The sequence below is a fragment of the Giraffa tippelskirchi genome, chromosome 13 (assembly GCF_054371585.1).
Source record: "Giraffa tippelskirchi isolate mGirTip1 chromosome 13, T2T-mGirTip1v1.2.pri, whole genome shotgun sequence".
NCBI classification, from domain to species: Eukaryota; Metazoa; Chordata; class Mammalia; order Artiodactyla; family Giraffidae; genus Giraffa; species Giraffa tippelskirchi.
This window is the reverse complement of record NC_137287.1, coordinates 63,940,603-63,955,481: the sequence shown is the minus strand read 5'-3', so window position 1 is coordinate 63,955,481 and position 14,879 is coordinate 63,940,603. Positions and strand designations below refer to the sequence as shown.

Genomic DNA, 14,879 nt, shown 5'->3' with positions numbered 1-14,879 from the left:
AGGAGCTGACTGTGGCTCAGATCATGAACTCCTTATTGCCAAATCAGACTTAAACTGAAGAAAGTGGGGAAAACCACTAGACCATTCAGGTATAACCTAAATCAAATCCCTTATGACTATACAGTGGAAGTGAGAAATAGATTTAAAGGACTAGATCTGATAGACAGAGTGCCTGATGAACTATGGACAGAGGTTAGTGACATTGTACAGGAGACAGGGATCAAGACCATCCCCAAAAAAAAGAAATGCAAAAAAGCAAAATGGCTGTCTGAGGAGGCCTTACCAACAGCTGTGAAAAGAAGAGAAGCAAAAGGCAAGGAAAGATATACCCGTTTGAATGCAGAGTTCCAAAGAATACCAAGGAGAGATAAGAAAGCCTTCCTCAGTGATCAGTGCAAAGAAATAGAGGAAAACAATAGAATGGGAAAGACTAGAGATCTCCTCAAGAAAATTAGAGATACCAAGGAAACGTTTCATGCAAAGATGGGCTCAATAAAGGAGAGAAATGGTATGGACCTAAAAGAAGCAGAAGATACTAAGAAGAGGTGGCAAGAATACACAGAAGTACTGTACAAGAAAGACCTTCACGACCCAGATAATCATGAAGGTGTGATCACTCACACTCACCTAGAGCCGAACATCCTGGAAGGTAAAGTGAAGAGGGCCTTAGAAAGCATCACTACGAACAAAGCTAGTGGAGGTGATGGAATTCCAGTTGAACTCTTTCAAATCCTAAAAGATGATGCTGTTAAAGTGCTGCACTCACTATGCCAGTAAATTTGGAATACTCAGCAGTGGCCACAGGACTGGAAAAGGTCAGTTTTCATTCCAATCCCAAAGAAAGGCAATGCCAAAGAGTGTTCAGAATACCACACAATTGCACTCATCTCACAAGCTAGTAAAGTAAGGCTCAAAATTCTCCAAACTAGGCTTCAGCAATATGTGACCCGTGAACTTCCAGATGTTCAAGCTGGATTTAGAAAAGGCAGAGGAACTAGAGATCAAATTGCCAACATCCGCTGGATCATTGAAAAAGCAAGAAAGTTCCTAAAAAACACCTATTTCTGCTTTATTTGACTATGCCAAAGCCTTTGACTATGTGGATCACAATAAACTGTGGAAAATTCTGAAAGAGATGGGAATACCAGACCACTTGACCTGCCTCTTGAGAAACCTGTATGCAGGTCAGGAAGCAACAGTTAGAACTGGACATGGGACAACGGACCGGTTCCAAATAGGAAAAGGAGTACGTCAAGGCTGTATATTGTGACCCTGCTTATTTAACTTATATGCCGAATACATCATGAGAAATGCTGGGCTGGATGAAGCACAAGCTAGAATCAAGATTGCCAGGAGAAATACAGTAACCTCAGACATGCAGATGACACCACCCTTATGGCAGAAAGCGAAGAACTAAAGAGGCTCTTGATGAAAGTGAAAGAGGAGAGTGAAAAAGTTGGCTTAAAGCTCAACATTCAGAAAACTAAGATCATGGCATCTGGTCCCATCACTTCATGGCAGATAGATGGGGAAACAGTGGCTGACTTTATTTTTCTGGGCTCCAAAATCACTGCGGATGGTGATTGCAGCCATGAAATTAAAAGACCCTTGCTCCTTGGAGGAAAGTTATGACATACCTAGACAGCATAATATAAAGCAGAGACATTACTTTGCCAACAAAGGTCCATCTAGTCAAGGCTATGGTTTTTCCAGTAGTCATGTGTGGATGTTAGAGTTGGAGTGTAAAGAAAGCTGAGCACCGCACAATTGATGCTTTTGAACTGTGGTGTTGGAGAAGACTCTTGAGAGTCCCTTGGACTGCAAGGAGATCCAACCAGTCCATCCTAAAGGAGATCAGCCCTGGGTGTTCATTGGAGGGACTGAAATTGAAGCTGAAACTCCAATACTTTGGCCACCTGATACGGAGAGATGACTCATTTGAAAAGACCCTGATGCTGGGAAAGAATGACGGCAGATGGAGAAGGGGACGATAGAAGATGAGATGGTTGGATGGCATCACCGACACAGTGGACATGGGTTTGGGTGGACTCCAGGAGTTGGTGATACACAGGGAGGCCTGGTGTGCTGCGGTTCATGGAGTTGCAAAGAGTCAGACATGACTGAGTGACTGAACTGAACTGAACTGAATAATAAAAATATCTAATAAGAATACACACATATTCCATGCACACACACACACAAACATGCACATGTTAATGTTTAGCTTACAAATGTATCTTTAAACTGTTTATTTCTGTAGCGTCTGATACAGAGCTATTGCCAGATATTATTGGAAGACATTTTTTGAAGAGTGAATTCAAGACACAACCCAAGAACCATCTTGGTAAGAACAATATTTTGAGACTGTTTCTTGTTGTTTTTATTAATAGCTTCTCTGAAGTTTATTTAACGTTGCATCTTTAGTGACTACAGCACCTATATGCTATTATTACAGGGTTAAAATGTGTCATCAATTCCCTCCTATAATTACTGGAATTCTAGTAGTTACTGTCAGTGGGGAATTAGCTACATATTGTTAATTTTAGAATTTATTCAATTCAAAAGTGATCCATAAAAAATTCAGTGATACAGTGAAATAAGCCAAACAGAGAAAGACAAATACCATATGATTTCACTCATATGTGGAATTTTAAAAGTTAGCCATATGTTACTTTAATAAGAAACAATAAGTTGTTTCACTTGGGAAACAGAAAACAAACTTGAAACAAAAATAGTGCTCTGAAGTTCTAAACACTCAAGTAATTAGAGTGGATCTGATGGCCAAGGTATAAACTATATTTACATAGTAACCTAAACTGTAGTCTGAAGAGCAAGACTCTTGGATGGCATCCTCTTTTGTTCCATGGTGCTTTCTCCTCCTGTGCAGCTTTCCATAAACAACCATATTTTTTTCAGTTTTTTCTTCTTCTTTGTGAAACAAAATACATCTTTCCAATGTACTTTATGGCTACTACATGAATAAGTTCATGTCAAAAAAAGAGAAGGAAATGGGTTAAAGTTTAAAAAAAGAATTCCGTGCTTCAAAAGACAATATGAATGTGTATTTTCTGTCCTTCTATTAATTGACTTAAAAGACAATTTTATAGAACAATATAAAAAATATGGAAAAGTTATATATGCTGTTGTTGTTCAGTCACTAGGTCATGTTCAACTCTCTGCAACTGCATGAGCTGTAGCATGCCAGCTACAGCTGGTGAAGGCTTCCCTGACCTTCACCATCTCCTGGAGTTTGCTCAAACTCACTGAGTTTGCACATTGAGTCAGTGATGGAATCAAACCATCTCATCTTCTGTTGCCCCCTTCTCTTCCTGCCTTCAGTCTTTCCCAGCATCAGGGTCTTTTCCAGTGAGTCTTCTCTTCGCATCAGGTAGCCAAAGTATTGCAGCTTCAGCTTCAGCATCAGTCCTTCCAATGAATATTCAGGGCAGATTTCCTTTCAGATTGACTGATTTGATCTCCTTGCTGCCCAAGGGACTCGCAAGAGTCTTCTCCAACACCACAATTTGAAAGCATCAATTCTTCAATGCTCAGCCTTCTTGATGGTCCAACTCTCACATCCACACATGACTACTGGAAAAACCACAGCTTTTAACTGTATGGACCTTTGACAGCAAAATGATACCTCTGCTTTTTAATATACTGTCTAGATTTGTCATAGCTTTTCTTGCAAGGAGCAAGTGTCTTTTAATTTCATGGCTGCTATCACTATCTGCAGTGATTTTGAAGCCCAAGAAAATAAAATCTGTTACTGTTTCCATCTTTTCCCCATCTATTTGCCATGAAATGATAGGACCAGATGCCATGATGTTAGTTTTTGAATGTTGAGTTTTAAGCCAGCTTTTTCACTCTCCTCTTTCACTTTCATCAAGACGCTCTTTAGTTCCTCTTCACTTTCTGCCATAAAGGTAGTGTCATCTGCATATCTGAGGTTGTTGATATTTCTCCCAGCAGTCTTGACTCCAGCTTGTGATTCTTCCAGCCTGACATTTTGAATGAAGTACTCTGCATATAAGTTAAATAAACAGGGTGACAATATACAGCCTTTACACACCCCTTTCCCAACTTTGAACCAGTCTGTTGTTCCATGTCCGGTTCTAACTGTTGCTTCTTGACCTGCATACAGGTTTCTCAGGAGGCAGGTAAGATGGTCTGGTATTCCCACCTCTTTAAGAATTTTCCACAGTTTGTTCTGATCCATATAGTCGAAGGCTTTAGCATAGTCAAGGAAACAAAAATAAATGGTTTTCTGGAATTGTGTTGCTTTTTCTATGATCCAGCAGAAGATGCCAATTTGATTTCTGGTTCCTCTGCCTTTTTTAAATCCAGCTTTGTACATCTGGAAGTTCTTGGTTCACATACTGTTGAAGCCTAGCTTGAAGGATTTTGAGCATTATCTCTCCAGCATGTAAAATGGGTGCAGTTGTATGGTAGTTTGAACATTCTTTGGCATTGCCCTTACTTGGAATTGGAATGAAAACTGACCTTTTCCAGTCCTGTTGCCACGGCTGAGTTTTCCAAATTTGCTGGCATATTGAGTGCAGCACTTTAACGACATAATTTTAAGATTTTTCCATAGCTCAGCTGAAATTCCATCACTTCATATAGCTTTCTTTGAAGTAATGCTTCCTAAGGCCCACTTGACTTCACACTCTGGGTTGTCTGGCTCTAGCTGAGTGACCACACTATCATGGTTATCTGGGTCATTCAGAACTTTTTTGTACAGTATCTGTGTATTCTTGTCACCTCTTCTTAATCTCTTCTATTTCTTATGTCCTTACCATTTCTGTCCTTTATTGTGCCCATCTTTGAATGAAATGTTCCCTGGGTATCTCTAATTTTCTTGAAGAGATCTCTAGTCTTTTCCATACTATTGTTTTCCTCTTTTTCTTTGCATTGTTCACTTAAGACTTTGTCATCTCTCCTTGCTCTTCTTTGGAACTCTGCATTCAGTTGGATATATCTCTTCCTTTCTCCTTTGCTTTTTGCTTCTCTTCTTTTCTCAGCTATTTGTAAGACAACCTCCTCAGACAACCATTTTGCCTTCTTAAATTTCTTTTTCTTTGGGATATTTCAAAGATTTTTCTAGTGCAAACCTTTTAATTCCTAGTGCTTAAACTCAATCTTTCCTCAAATGCTATTCTTTTTTTAAATTGGAGGATAATTGCTTTCCAATGTTCTGTTGGTTTCTCCTGTATAACACTGTGAATCAGCCATAAGTATACATATATTCCCTCCCTGTTGAGCCTCCCTCCCCTTCATATCCATCCCACCCCTCTAGGTTGTCATAGAGCACCAATCTGAGCTCCCCTTTTTGACAGCAATTTTCCACTAGCTATCTATTTTGCACATAGTAGTGTTATATATTTCAGTGCTGCTCTCTCAATTTGTCCCACCCTCTCCTTCCTCCACTATGTCCGCAAGTCCGTTCTCTATGTCTACATCTCTATGCCTGCCCTGGAAATAGGTTCATTGCTACTATTTTTCTAGATTCCATATATATGCGTTAATATACCATATCAAATCCTGAAGGAAATGAACCCTGAATACTCACTGGAAGGACTGATGCTGAAATTCCAATTCTCTGGCCACCTGATGTGAAGAGCAAACTCATTGAAAAAGATCCTGATGCTGGAAAAGATTGAAGGCAAAATAAGAGGGCAGCAGAGGATGAGATGGTTGGATAGCATCACTGACTCAATGGATATGAACTTGGGCAAACTCTGGGAGACAGTGAGGGACAGGGAGGCCTGACATGCTGCAGTCCATGGGGTCACAAAGAGTCAGACACGACTTAATGACTGAGCAACAATGGGATCAATGCTGTTCTGATTGCCTCCCAGCTTATCTGAGGATCCTCTGCTTTCTTGAGTCAAATGATTCCATTCTCCTTATTAATTAATTGGAGGAAGACAAAAGTGGCTAAAATATATATGCTAATCCCTAATTTTGTGTGGCTATAGATTTTATTACTCCCACTAAGTGTTATTTATTGAAGACTTGCCTGGCCAAGTTTATTTTGTTATTGATGTTCCAGGTGGTATCTTCATAGTGCCACCTTTTGCATTTATGCATGGGCTCAGCCCTTTTTTCAAAGTGGTCTTCTACTGGATAGTGTCAGGATCATGACAGGTTTCCAACTACACTTACATGCTCTACTGGAACCAACTTTCCTGCACTAAACTTTTGATCCAGGGAAACAGGCATTCAAACAGAGCCCTGTTAAAACCACTAGCATCAAAATGCAACTGCATGCATGCCCTTTAGGTCCCTAATCCTCATTATCCCTTTCTCAATGTGAATATCTTTAAATTAACTTTCATGTATTTTTTATGTCATCCAATCTTAGTTAATTGCTGTCAATTATAGCAAAAACTTTAGACCACATGAAAACTCAAATGGAAATGGATCCTTTCAGAGTCCTGGTTCTGGTACAAATATTGCCATTTCCTCCTTGCAAGACATGAACTATATATGCCCAAGGAATCCCAGAGGCACTTTTTCTTTAAGTCAGTGATACCCACATGATTTAAAGTTATGTAGCCCAAAAGAGAATTAAAATTTTCCTGAGTAAGTCAAAGAATTTCTGACTCATGGTAAGTTTCTATGACTAAGAAGACTCTTGTTTATATCTTGTCTTGATGGGGGAAAAAAATGTTAAGTTGTGCCTCATTGAGAACATCCTTACAGAGTAACTGTACTTTTGATATGAACTTGGAAATTATATTACTGTCATAAATTCTCTGGAATCATTTCAGCTTATGTAAGAGAGAGCATTATATAGAAAAAAATCACTGGTTAAGGAATTAAATGCTGGTTAAAGAAAAGATACTGGTAAAAGGATTATAGAAAAGGCACAAACACACACAAGCAAACACACACACATGTTTGTATGTAAATGCTTACCTTGTAAAGTGTTTTGAAATTTGTTCTTTTCTACAGGGACTGATATACGAGGCTTGACAGGTAAAACTGGAAGAGGTTTAATAAAGGGACAATTCAAGACACAATCAGTGAATCTCCCTGGTAAGAATAGGAATTTTACAAATCTAAGATTTCAGGTTTACTTATCTCCTCTAGAGATATTTAAATAAGAGTCATGAATAACATCAGTATCTATGTTTTATTATTACATGGGCTGAAATTTTCAAGAATTTTTCCCTTAAATTAGTTTTATATTAAATATCAATGTAAAACTATCTACATATTATTAATGGTAGAACTCATTCATTTAGGATGTAATCCATAAAAACCAGTCCTTTAATAAACTTAGCATATGCTTGGTAAAAATATGCCCAATTATATTCTATTCACTTTCTGTTTTCAGCTTAGGTAGACATTTCTCTTAAATTTGCAAGTGCAGAAAGGCTGGCTAAGGAATGTGATAAGAAGAATATAACAGATGGTTATCTCAGTGGTTATCAGTTCCCTCTTTATTAGACCTATAGTAACAGCATTACACACATTTCATTATGGTGTTTTCTGTGATATTGAAGACATTTAAATAGGGATAAAAGGAAAACAGACATTGAAACAGAGCCCTGTTACCACAAACACCAAGAGGCTGCTGTGTGCATGCCTGAGGATGTGCCCTCTGAGGAGCAACGGGTGAGGCTTCACACCTCAGAAGAAAAGAGATGTTAGTAAGACACTTCTGAGAAATCACTGTAAATAAACAAGCAAATGAGCAAGCGAACACACTAAACAACAAGACTTAGGGAAACAAATTAGAATCCAGAAATACTATGATATATTATCTAAAATGTCCATGCTAAGTCGCTTCCGTCATGTCCAACTCTTTGCGACTGCATGGACTGTAGCCCGTCAGGTTCCTCTGTCCATGGGATTCTCCAGGCAAGAATACTGGAGTGGGCTGCCATGCCCTTCTCCAGGGGATCTTCCCGACCCAGGGATGGAACCCACGTCTCTTATGTTTCCTGCATTGGCAGGCAGGTTCTTGACCCCTAGTGCCACCCTGGAAGCCCCTAAAATGTCTAGTTATTAGCAAGAAGAAAAAAAAATTAAGACATGCAAGGAAATAGTAAATTGTGACTCATGCACAGGAAAAAGCAGGAAACAAAATATGCTTGTGAGAGTCTTGGATGTTGGATTTAGCAGACAGTGATGACCTAATAGTTATTATAAATAGAAAAAGGAAACTTTTTAAGAAGAAAACAAAGATATGATAAAAATATTTCATCAACTAGATATTATCATCTAAAAATAAAAATGTAGAAGAACCAAATGTGGTTGAAATATACAATAAATGAAATGAAAATACTGCCTAAGGGAAGAGATTGAATTAGTCTGAAGAAAGAAACAGTGAACTTAAGGTAATGGGAAATACTAGAAGAGAGAGAGTGCGGTAAAAATATTTGAAAAGATGGCTGAAAATTATGTAAATAACACTAGATGGTAACTAATATAACAAACACTACATATACATACTAAACTTGCTCTAATTTTGTCTCTCAGATTCTTTAAAAGTTATATAGGTTCATAAAGAAATAATTGTAAGAACAGTTTTAACAATGTCTTTAATTTTATACATGTAACATGTAATTCAGTAGCACAAAAATGGGGATAAGGGAATAAAACTATATGTCAGTCATGCTTCTGTGTTTTCCTACAGTTTAATTAGTATGAATTTGAAGTTGATTCTAAAATTGACTATGGCGATTGTTATACATTCTATAAATATATTAACAACCATTGATTACATGCTTAAAATGGGCGTATTGTATGTTAAACTTTAAAGAAAATAGTTTAGTAAACTCCAAGCAAGATAGGATTTTCCTTTAAATACTTAAAAGAAATGGGAAGATGTTGTGATCAAGGAAAATTGTGACTCTGAATAAATTAGGCTTCTTTACCACATATCATTTATGCTTCCAGTGTTTAACCTAATCTGTCCTCAAAGGCTATTCCCATTGCCTCCCTGCTTACCTAAGGAGATTTTGCTTTTTCAAATCAAATGAATCAGTTCTTCTAATTTTTTTTTCTGTTGGAGAAATATCAGCAGCTAGAGTCTGTTAATGTTTTATATGTTATGTGTTGCCATAGCACACATGACTTTCACAAATGCTTAATCTAATGTGTCTTTGGTTTTAGTAATGATGCCCCATGGTCTTCACCTCTGTTAGACTGCAGTGGTGATAAATTTGTGCTGCTTCAGTGATAGCACACACTTGAAATATTCATGGGCTCTGTCATTTCTCCAAAGCAGGACTTCTGGTCTATAAATTCTGGATATGACAGTTTCCAGCTTCACTTATATGCTATATTAGAACCAAATTTTGCCCACCAAAATCTTTACCTAATAGGTGACCCAGAGTCACCAATTCTAATTATTTATTTTGCAATATAAAATTATTTTAAATAAAACTTTTTCTGTCATTGAACCTATATCATTGCTTCTGAATCCATCAAAAAATGAAAATCACACACAGACTCAAATGGAAAGAGGTACAATACCAATGCTCATACTCATGCAAATTAACCATTTCCTCTTCCCCAAGTAGAAGATCTGGGATAAAGTGCCAGTCTACAGATTACTTGTTAACTTTTCCATCACTGTTGTCTTTTGATTTATAGTTGTTGTTATTCGGTCGCTAAGTTGTGTCTAACTCTTTGCTACCCCATGGACTGCAGCATGCCATGCTTTCCTTTCCTTCCCTAACTCCCACAGTTTGCTCAAATTTATGTCCATGACTTATATAACCTTTAAAAAAGGAATTAAAATATTCCTGGACAAAGTGAAAGAATTTCTGCCTCACAGTAACATTCTGTGACTGTGATGCCCATTGTTTTTTCCAGGCAACTTGGCCCAGGAAAAAAATGTCATGTCTGGCCTCACCAGGTATAATCCTTACCATATGAATGTAGTTTTAATGTACACAAGAAAAGTCATATTAATTAAGATAAACTCTCTAGGATGTGTGTTTTATGCAAAAAGACTGTATTTTATGGAAAAAGCCCTAATTAAAGAATTATGAGGCATCAGTCTATGGATCACTTTTATCACTACTTGGCTATGTGGTCTTAGTCAAACTAATAAACATTTCTAAGGTACAATATAATGAGGCTTTTATGGTTGCTAATGGCTCTCCCAATTCTAAGGTGTTTTGATTCTGTAAGTAAGACATTTCATTATAATTCTTCTTCTATGATAAAATGCTAATTAAAGGAGTATTACACACAAACTCACACAACTACATGTTGATATTTACCTTATGAAACTGTTCTGAAACTGGTTATTTGTATAGGCACTGATACAGAGCACTTCCCAGATGCTGTTGGAAGAAGTATACTGAAGAGTGATATTAAGACACAATCCAAGAGTCATCATGGTAAGAGTAAGAATATTGCAAGTCTATTCTGACTTATTTATCTTCTCCAGAGTTTGAGTTTGAATCTGATTATAGTACCTATATGCTGTTATTACAGGATACAGTATCTTCATAAATACCCTTCTAAAGTTAGAACTGCTGGAACTCCAGTAGTTATTATCAATGGAAAATTACTTACATATTTTAAATTTCAGAACTCCTTCTTTTAAAAAGTGATCCTCAAAATTTCAGTGGTATCGTGAGCTTAGAATATACTTAATGAAAGCATTTCAAGTGCTACTCTTTTTTTTTTTTTCAGGCTAGTTGCTTTGTATTTGGAAAAGTAGAAAGTCTAGTTTATGAATGGGATTAAAAGACTTACCAGATAGTTATTTCATTGCTTACTAATTCCCTGTATATAATTAAAATACCAAGCATATTTTCATTATCTCAGGTGAAGTAGAGATCTGTAGTCTTGTTACATAGTTCATAATTTACATTTGTTGCCCCCTGTCTTGGTGTAACAGTGTTTGACACACTGCTCCTTGATCTTTGGTGTGATATTAAGGGAGGCAGAAAACCAGAGAGCCTCAGTTGTATCTCCTCTGTAGGATCTTTAACACTTTCTCCTGCTCTCAGCCATTACAACAAAGTATTAATAGTAAGATCCCCCTTATGGTGTCAGGTTCAGGATAGGTTTCCAACTTCTGGTATGTGTTCTTTGGAACCACTTTCCATTCACAAAACATTGGACACATTATTTGACCCAAGTCACCAGTCCTACTTACCGGTTTTTCAATATGAATTTTTGTTTAATAACTTTCATGCAGTTTCCTCTCCTTTGACCTAGTTTGTAGTTACTAAATCCTGCCAAATCTTCAAATCACTTAAAAGCTCAAAGGGAGTGGGATGCAGTCCCGGTGCTGGTACTGCTGCAGATTTACCCACTTCCCCCTCCCCAGCGGAAAGGTATACATTGTAGGACGACCTGATAGGCATTTTTTCTTAAACCACAGAGTATCTTGTTATTCTTCTGCATCATTAATGTCTGCTGGACTTACATAACCTTAAAAATGGCATAAGGCACTCTTAAGAGAGTCAAAGAATTTCTGCCTGGTAGTAGCTGTCTGTGACCATGGTTTGTAACTTGGCCAGTGGGCAGGGGAAAAATGCCATGTTCCACTCATAGGTGTATTCTTAGAGGATGAGTGTCCTCTTAGTGTAAACTTGGCAGTTATATCATTAACGTGAACTCCCCAAGATGATTAAGGTTTGTGTGAGACACGGCGTTATGTAGAAAAAGCACTGGTTAAGGAATTATGGGGCCTCAGCTTGTGCTCAATTTTGTCTTTTCTTGGTATGTGTTCTTAATCAAATCTCAAAACATCTCTAAGTTTCATGAAGCTTATATGATTGCTAAGAACCCTTCATATTCTAATGTTTTATGATTGTGCAGTGCAGATATTATAGTCTTCCATAACAACAAATACTAAGTAGCTTAGTACTACATACACAGACACACATACATGTGTGCTAATGGTTACCTTAGAAAGTTTTTTGAAATTTGTTTTATATCTATAGCAACTCCTAAGGAATATATGACAGATACTGTTGAAAGTGAAAAAGAAACTAGTAAAATCAAGACATATCATAAAAGTCACCCTGGTAAGAACAAGAATTTGTCAAGTCTAATATTTATAGTTTATGTCTTCTCTGTGATTTAACTAATGATAGCAATAACTGTATGTTAATATTAGTGGGGAGTAATCTTCATGAATTTCATCTTATAATTAGTATTAAAGTCTTGTATTTGCTGGCAATGGAAATTTACCTAGATATTGTTTAGTTGTAAGCTCATACATTTGGAAAGTAATTCATATAATCCAGTGCTCTAATGATCTTAGAATATGCTTACTTTAAGTATTTCAAACTGCTAATCTACTCACTTTCCAGCTGGCTTAGAAAAGAGTGTTGCTTTGAAATTGAAAAAGCAAAAAGGCTAGTTGATAAGTGGTATAAGAATAGGAATATAGCAGCTATTTTATTCAGTTTTCTCTACATAACTAGTCTTATGTGTAAATTTATATCTCTACTAAAGTGAAGTTCTCTAGCTGAGTTTACAATTCACAGACACAGCTTTAGTCCTGGAGTAACAGGGTTAGATACATTTCTCTTTGGTGAAAGAACGAACTTTTTGCAAAAGTGATGGTGAAAGCCAGAATTTGAAAGTAGCTGAATCCTCAGATTAAAACACCAAAATATGTGTTTTCACTGAAATTTAACATTTAAAGCGAGATTTATGAAACTTTGCTTTTGAATGCTTTATTTTATTACAATCTCACTTCTATTCCTGAAAAAAAAGTGTTGTTAAAAATAATCAAATAAAAATTATTTACAGACAACTTTTAACTGAGAAAAAGCTAGAAGTGTAAAACTGAAATTGTAGGAACTAAGCAGTTAAATTTGTTTTCTGTTTTGCTGTGATAAATTTGGTATATTAGAATAAGACATTTTTCCATGTCTTTAATTTTCAGAGTATTTTTATGTAGGTTCTTTCAAGTACTTTGGCTTCAGTGTTGCTTATTAATCTTTCTCAATTTTGAATAAAACCTTAGGCACACCAAGAATTTGCTCTCATTTACATCCAATTTGAAATGTCATGCATTTTAAGAATGAAATTAATGTAGTTAATTATTTTATACTTACTTATTAATGAGGAGTTTGTAATTAAATGCCCTGAATAAAATTTGAGCAATATAAATTGTTAAGGGAGAAAGTACTGAAAGGAGAATACAGATCAAATACAGAAATGAATATGCAAATATAGAAATGAATATAAAAGGTGATTGGATTAAATTTTGAAATTAAGTGAGATGCTATCTAAGAAAACAGAACAACGAAAAGGAAGAGAAAATGAAGAAATTGTTTATAGAAATTGGAATGATAGAAAAGTGGCTATTCATATGTGGAAAGAAAAATTTACAGTTGCCGAAATGGAGACTAATGCATGAAGGATGCGGAGTAGTGTGCAAATAGTTATAGTGTCTTTGTGAAATTTGTCTTTTTAAATTTTACATTAGGAGTGAATTTATTTAAAAACAAAGATATGTCCACACAACATCAAACAGAGTTTTTTACTGGGCGCATCGCAGGAAGTAAATTCCCAATGAACGTGATCAATTTTTCACCACTTGACAATCAAGGTAAAAGATATAACAGTATAAAATAGATATCTAACTACTTAGATTACTTTTATAGTATGTTTTTAAAATTTTATTCTATAAAATATTTTGAACATCCAGAAAATAAGAAAATTAGCAGAAAATACACAACATTCTAATGGTTCCCTTTGTATGATTTTACAATCCCAATCCCTCCTTTCTCAGCTTTTTTTATACACAGTCATAAAGAATATATAATGATGCTCTATACAAATATATTCTAAAATATTTTATTGTGCCCTCTTTATTTTTTGATTATTCTTTATTGTGAAACTTCCCCTCGTCTTCCTCCCCACTACCCACATTACTGTAGGTCAGTCAAATTTATAAAAAATGTACATGCATACAAATATACATACCCCTTTTTAGCAGGAATTCTCAAGTTAAATGCTTTAATTCCTTTCTAGTCGCTAGAGAATGTTTTTATGCCATCTCAGCAGTGCTTTTTAAAATACATTTTTAATCTAGCATTTTATCAGTAGTCAAACTCACAGAAGCAGAGAATAAAATGGTTGTTTCCAGGGGCTAGGAGTAGAGAGAAGTGGGTAGGTGTTCAATGGATATAAAGTCACGTTTATATTAGTTGAGTAAATTCTAGAGATCTGTAAAACATTACATCTACAGTTAACAATGAAGTGTTGTACATGTAAAAATTGTTAATACAGGAGTGCTTTGTGCTAAGTGTTTTTATGACACACATAAAAAAGCAAGGAGACAGGAAAAGTCTCTTATAGGTGATAGATATGTTTATTACCTTGATTGTGATGATGGCATCACAGGTGTACAGCTATTTTAAAATTCATCAAAATGTACACATTACATCTGGGTGGTGTTTTTATATATTAAGTATACCTCAGTGAAGTTGGAAAAGAAAAAGCAGGATGCTACCAAGGAACATAGAATAAAGACAAGGAAGAGAAAATGATGAAATATTTATAGAAACTAGAGTAATAGTCATTGACAAGTGGCTAAACTATGGGAAGGAAACATTACAAATGCATAAAGACTAATACAGGGGGTTTGGAGAGTAGTGTATGAATGAATGTTCAGACTTCATATAATTTTTCTTTTTAAATTTTATTATAGATTTACTTAAAGGCAAAAATACATTTTTACAGCAAGAAAATGTCTATGCCAGGCACGTTGCACCAAGTAAATATAAAACAAAAATAATTACTTTATCACCCTTTGATGATGAAGGTAAAAATTTATATATAAAGATATTAAAATACTGTATGATTACATGGAATAGTTCTTGTGGTATTTTTTTTATTCTTTTTGTATCTTACTTTTTCTTCAGAAATATCTTAGA

At 35.9% G+C, this 14,879-nt stretch overlaps 1 protein-coding gene across 45 annotated transcripts in view; it reads left to right on the top strand.

Moving 5' to 3' along the window:
* Nucleotides 1-14,879, top strand: part of CCDC7 (coiled-coil domain containing 7) — a 248,163-nt gene that overhangs the window by 213,571 nt on the left and 19,713 nt on the right. For 38 of the 45 annotated variants that reach the window (XM_081558761.1, XM_081558748.1, XM_081558740.1 and 35 more), the window contains 6 exons: nucleotides 2,261-2,344; nucleotides 6,961-7,044; nucleotides 10,284-10,367; nucleotides 11,928-12,011; nucleotides 13,427-13,549; nucleotides 14,654-14,767. In XM_081558761.1, the coding sequence (XP_081414887.1) occupies nucleotides 2,261-2,344; nucleotides 6,961-7,044; nucleotides 10,284-10,367; nucleotides 11,928-12,011; nucleotides 13,427-13,549; nucleotides 14,654-14,767 (573 nt within the window). The remainder of the gene's footprint in view (nucleotides 1-2,260; nucleotides 2,345-6,960; nucleotides 7,045-10,283; nucleotides 10,368-11,927; nucleotides 12,012-13,426; nucleotides 13,550-14,653; nucleotides 14,768-14,879) is intronic. The other 7 variants (XM_081558756.1, XM_081558765.1, XM_081558758.1 and 4 more) reach the window with 1 other exon arrangement.